At 48.1% G+C, this 5,660-nt stretch overlaps 1 protein-coding gene across 5 annotated transcripts in view; it reads left to right on the forward strand.

The window, feature by feature from the left end:
• Window positions 1–4,363, forward strand: part of TRAK1 (trafficking kinesin protein 1) — a 194,890-nt gene extending 190,527 nt beyond the window's left edge. For all 5 annotated transcript variants that reach the window (XM_023515947.1, XM_023515946.1, XM_023515950.1 and 2 more), the window contains one exon: window positions 1,509–4,363. In XM_023515947.1, the coding sequence (XP_023371715.1) occupies window positions 1,509–2,307 (799 nt within the window). In that variant the 3' untranslated portion in view covers window positions 2,308–4,363. The remainder of the gene's footprint in view (window positions 1–1,508) is intronic.
• Window positions 4,364–5,660: the final 1,297 nt, after the last annotated feature.

Raw genomic sequence — 5,660 nt, forward strand, 5'->3', positions numbered from 1 at the left:
TTAATAAAAAAATTGTTAAGAGAAAAAAAAGATTTTAAGTCTAGAACATTTAGCCCTCTATATGTCAACATTTATACAATTCCACCTGTGCCTTTTAAAAAATCTACACTTTTAACCTTAGGAATCTGCTTTGGTTTCTAATCTCATGCTTCTATGAGTGCTCTCAACCTGCCAGCATCCCCACTCCTGAGCTTGTGTGAGAAGGGTCTCTTCTGTGGTCCTACCCCCCTGGCCAGTGGTGAGGTCCACTGAGTGCAGAGCCAAATGGTACCTCTGGCTTATACTTGCTTTTGAACTGTCTTCCCATAGGAGGGCACCCCTGCTCCAGGATGGGCCCTCTACCTTTCCTTTCCCCCATTTGGTGCTTTATCCAAAGCATCTGGGATGCTGCCAGTCTGGGGAGAGAGGTTCTGGTCCAGCTCCTGGGAACTACCTAGTTGACCTGCTCCAAGGGGTGCTGGCAGCCCCAGCCAAATCCCCAGCCAGCACCAGGGTGGGTCCCATAAGACTGTTAGGATGTATTTGTGTCTTTGCCCCGGGATGCTCATTTAGAAGCAGGGCAGGTTGTCTAGCCTATTTGGCCTCCCCTGATCGCCATAGCAGCTATTAAAGGAGAATCTTTCCTGTTTTTTCAGCAAACAGCAATATGTTCTGGTGAATTTTTCTGTCCTTTTGGCCTTCAAAACTGGATCCCAGCTGTTGGGACCTAGTGGGTCCTTAGTTGGCACCAGCAGTGAAGGAACAGATCTCTCTGCCTTCCTTTGGTGACCGAGGTCTCACACACTTCAGCAGGCTTTCGTCTAAGTGGCACTGTAGATATGGATCTGCTGGCACGTGACTTGCCCTCCGTGACCCCATAACTCCATGGGGCAAAATGGATTTGGATGAGTGCATGAAGAGGATTCAGGGCAGCACAGCACAGAGGAAGCAGCACTGTGCCGGGAGTCAGGAGGACTCTGACTCGATGTGTTCCCCCTGGCCTTGGCCCCCCGCCCCCACTGTGGCCTTTTTGCCATTCTTAAAATAAGGAATTTCTCAAATCCCTTAGTCCTGGTTGGTGTCTGGCCTCAGGGAGAAGTAGGTGTTAGGAATTTAGGAAACTTTTGTAAGGAAAGAAATCTTTGCTGAAAGCCGTCTCTCCCTACTCTCTGATAGCCTTGGGGTCATTCGGACTTGCTTTTGAATTTAAGGCTGTCCACTTAATAGCCAGATGTGTCACTGAGGAAACCAACTAAGCTTTGAATGTGTTTCTCTGTCTGCAAAGGGAATAGTTATACCCACCTGCCAGGTTATCTTAAACCACATCCCCATTTAAGGGAATCCAAGGCCTCCCTGAGTGAAAGGGAAGAGCAGGCATGAATAGAGGCATCTGTGGGGACCTCAGCTGGAAGTGTCCCCTCATTTTGTCCCAGGCCTGCCGTGCATCCTCTGCAGGAGACTGGGCACTGACTCTTTCTATGGTGTTTGTGTACATTTCTGATGAATAATTTGTTGTGTCTTCTTTTTAGCCTTAACTCAGCCCCAACTCCAGCTTGTGGCAATGGTAGCCACTTGAAATCCACGCCGGTGGCCACACCGTGCACTCCACGGAGACTGAGCCTGGCTGAATCCTTCACTAATATCCGTGAGTCCACGACCACCATGAGCACATCCCTAGGGCTTGTGTGGCTGTTGAAAGAGCGGGGCATTTCTGCGGCTGTTTATGACCCTCAGAGCTGGGACAGGGCCGGCCGGGGTTCCCTCCTGCACTCCTACGCTCCCAGGATGGCTGTGATCCCCTCCACCCCGCCAAACTCGCCTATGCAGACGCCCACATCCTCCCCGCCCTCCTTTGAGTTCAAGTGCACAAGCCCTCCCTATGACAACTTCCTGGCCTCCAAGCCGGCAAGCTCCATCCTGAGGGAGGTGAGGGAGAAGAAGAACGTCCGCAGCAGTGAGAGCCAGACAGACGTGTCTGTCTCCAACCTCAACCTCGTGGACAAAGTCAGGCGGTTTGGGGTGGCCAAAGTGATGAACTCAGGGCGACCCCATGTCCCCACATTGACTGAGGAGCCAGGACCTCTCCTCTGTGGGCCCCCGGGGCCCGCACAAGCCCTTGTCCCTGGAGGCCTGGTACCCGAGAGCCTGCCTCTTGGATGCCCCACGGTCACTAGTGCCATCGGCGGGCTGCAGCTCAGCAGCGGTATCCGACGGAATCGCAGCTTCCCCACCATGGTGGGGTCCAGCATGCAGATGAAAGCCCCTGTGACTCTCACCTCGGGCATCTTGATGGGTGCTAAGCTCCCCAAACAAACTAGCTTACGGTGAGGATGGGGGGGCTTGTTGCCCTAGAGGAGACCAGCACTCTCCCATCTTGTACCCCACCCCCTCTTCCCCTCCAGTGCGCTGTCTCCCTCTTCTCTCCTCTGCCCATCCCCTCCTGAACTACACAAATCAACCTCGTGCCTAATAGAGGAAGAGTGAAAACTCTGTAAAATGTGTATATAGGACTTGGGGACCTCATTTCTGCCCTGCTCTTTCTTCAGATCCCACAGGAAGCACCCCTGTGCTGGCATCACTCTCATGAGGACTCTGCCTCTGCTCACCCGGGGGTAGGGGGTCCTTTTCTTCTTTCCTTTTGAGAAGCACTGAAACTCCCAAGTGTGTTCTTATCCCATGGATAGGAAACCAGTGAATCCCGTCGTTGACCACCTGTGTCACACACAATGAGCTGTCAGGGCTCGGGTCATAATGCGTCTGGGTGTCGTCCGACACCCTGTCTCGCCCACCCTGTGAGAGCGTAAGGAGCCTCCGTCCTCAGCCACCTGCCGCTGATGTAGCGTTCATATCGGAGAGCTTTTTTCTTTCATGGGTGGCCCAGCTTCTTCAAGACCTTCACTACTCTGCCTCAAAGGACAGTCGTTTCTTTTGTGAGGTGTGACCTGTTCTTTTCATGCCTTCAACTTGAAGTCATCCTGTGTTCTATAATCAGCTGTCAGGCCACGCGTCTGACCTGAGAGAGAATGTATTTACACTCCTGCTGCATTTGTTCAGCAGCCCCTTCCATGTTCTGTGTAATTTGTTTTATTTTTCCATTTTTTTTTATATGCAGGGAAGTAATGGTACTGGTAATGTATGTGTTCTATATGGTTCTATGACACCGAAATATAAGTTTCAAACACACCACGCTGCTCCTGAGATAGCAACTTACTTCTGGGACTCAGTGTCACAACCAAATTGATTTAAGACCAGACCCAAGACAACTTCAGCAATAGGATTAAAAGGAAAGAGCGTAGGGAAAAAGCTTCTCAAATTTGTCAATAGTAAAAGTAAAGGGGAAGAACTACATGCAGATGAAATCCTCGGCTGGTTCCAGGGAGAAGTAAGACCTGGCGTGCTGCTGGCTCCCGCCCCTTCTCTGGAATTCAGGGACGGCCCGTGGGCTTTTGCTGCACAGTCTTTTGTGGCAGCCAGTGACTGGCCACGTGTTGCCCTCTGGTTTCAGAACAGTGAATGGTCGCAAGGGTCACAACAATATTTTTTTCTCCCCTCCCAAGCCCCCTCTCCAAGCCTTTTATCTCCTTGTACTACTTTTTATCCTTAGGAAAAGACAGAGGTGCTTGCGAAAAGAACCACAAACAAACAAGGGAGCCTGATCCTGTTGCTGTCACTGATTAAGTTTTAAACTCTTATTTATTATCTGTGTGTGCTGTATTTTAAACAAACATCCTCTCTCCTTCCAGCTCCAGACATCGTGTGTCTGTGGCATTCCAATCCAAGCATTTAATTTATTTATTCTAATCTGAGGACTGCACTTTACATCCTGGTGGTCCACGACCCCTTGTTCCAGACATTCACAGAAGGAAAACATCCTGTGTAACTGAAACTGTCATTGTGTCCTCTGCCCTGCAGAAGATGTGCCCTTCAGTTAGCTGAGGATAACTCCGTGTCCACCAAGGATACTGTGAGAAAGTCCCCAAGGAGCAGGCTTCAGTCCCACTATTTCAAACCTATTTATTCTCTAAAAACAAAAGAGTGTTGGTTAATTATGTTCTCGATTCTCCTTGCTGTTGTATGTGTGCGCTCACTGCGAGTAACTTATATCTTTTTATTTGAATGTATTTCAAAACAGTAAGTAGAATAACAAAGGAATAGGAAAACTATGGACTGAATGGACCACTTTATGTCTTCAGAGAGAGGAGCCACTTATCACCAGAAATACCATGTAAAAATCAGCAATTCGGAGGTTGCCGTATTTAGCATAGTAATAAATGACCAACCTGTGCAACCACTACCAAAAGTGTGTTGTAATGCATCAAAAATCAACAGTAAAATTTTATTCGCTAATGAGTATCAATAAAATAAGTTCAAATGATGGAAACCACACTGGTATTCTGATTTGTATTTTCTTTTTATATACCCTTTATATATACTTTATATACAATTATAGCCTTTGTCTTTCAATATAATACCAGGCCTTAGACAACTTTCCAATCGGAACCTGAAGATCTCCCTCACTTTTCAGCACTGCGTACTTCAGGCCACTGGGCCACGAGCAGAGAAGAATCCATGCAAGGTTCTCCATGCTCCTGTTTTTGGGCATGTTAGGCCAGGAATCCTCATATTGAAATGGAGTCTCTGAGTGTGTGGACCAGAACTCCCTACCAATCTATATTTGATGTAATCTGAAGGAGAAATAAGCATTTGTTGGTAAGCCAGTGAGGTTTTTGAGTAGAGCATTAGAATCCCTGGGGGGTAGGGCCCAGGTACCTGTGCTTTAGCAAGCTCTCCTGGTGATTCTGGTGGGTACTACAATTTGAAAACCACAGCAGGTGACCGGGTGAAGATTGGACGGGAGTTCTGCCATGGAAGGGGTAGAATTCCCTTCCCAGCCTTTCCTTGTGTCAGGAGCTCTGAGCAGCCCAGACAGCTACAGCCCACCTAGTTTGAAGGGAAGAGAGAAATAGTGGGCAATCTTATTTGCCCAAGTGGGGCAGGGGAGGTGTTGAGGCAAGGTAACCCTGGATCTGAGCTTTAAGGAAGGGCAGGGTTTGCCTGGTCGGGAAGGCATTCCAAGCAGAGGGGAAAGTTGTGGAGGAGGAATGAAAAAAGGATCCTAGAAGGCATTCCTTTAAGCTCTTCCTTGTAGTAGAATGGTACGTGATAAATATAAAAGGGACAATAGAACTAGAAAAAGACACCATTTTGCAACCATAACACTAATAATAACTAATTCAGACCACAAAGGATGCTGAGACGATTGGGTAAGAGTTTGTCAGCAGAATATTTACACATACTGTTATCCCCCCCAGAATGCTTATTAATTTACAAAGGGGGGAAGTTGTCTTTGTGGTGGACAACTCCGTGGCAAGGCCACTTCAGACAAGTCATGAAATTTAATTACCCCAAATGGGCAAACTGATGTCAGGCTTCAGGGGTGTGATGCAGGAAGGACACACATGTCCTGTGCTGTTCCTGCCACAAATGTAAGGCCCGAATCATGAGGTTGACACATGGAGGGAAATTTATGAAACAAGGTACCTGTCTCCTTAAAAAGAAAGTCAGTGTCATGAAAGACTGAGGAGCTGTTCTGGATTAAGCGGGGGAAAGAGGCAAGACAACTAAAGCAATTCATGATTTGAATTGGACAGTGGGCCAGAAAAGAGGCCATACAAGACAAT

This window comes from Otolemur garnettii, unplaced genomic scaffold, assembly GCF_000181295.1.
Source record: "Otolemur garnettii isolate 467f Iridium unplaced genomic scaffold, OtoGar3 scaffold00082, whole genome shotgun sequence".
Classification (NCBI taxonomy): Eukaryota; Metazoa; Chordata; class Mammalia; order Primates; family Galagidae; genus Otolemur; species Otolemur garnettii.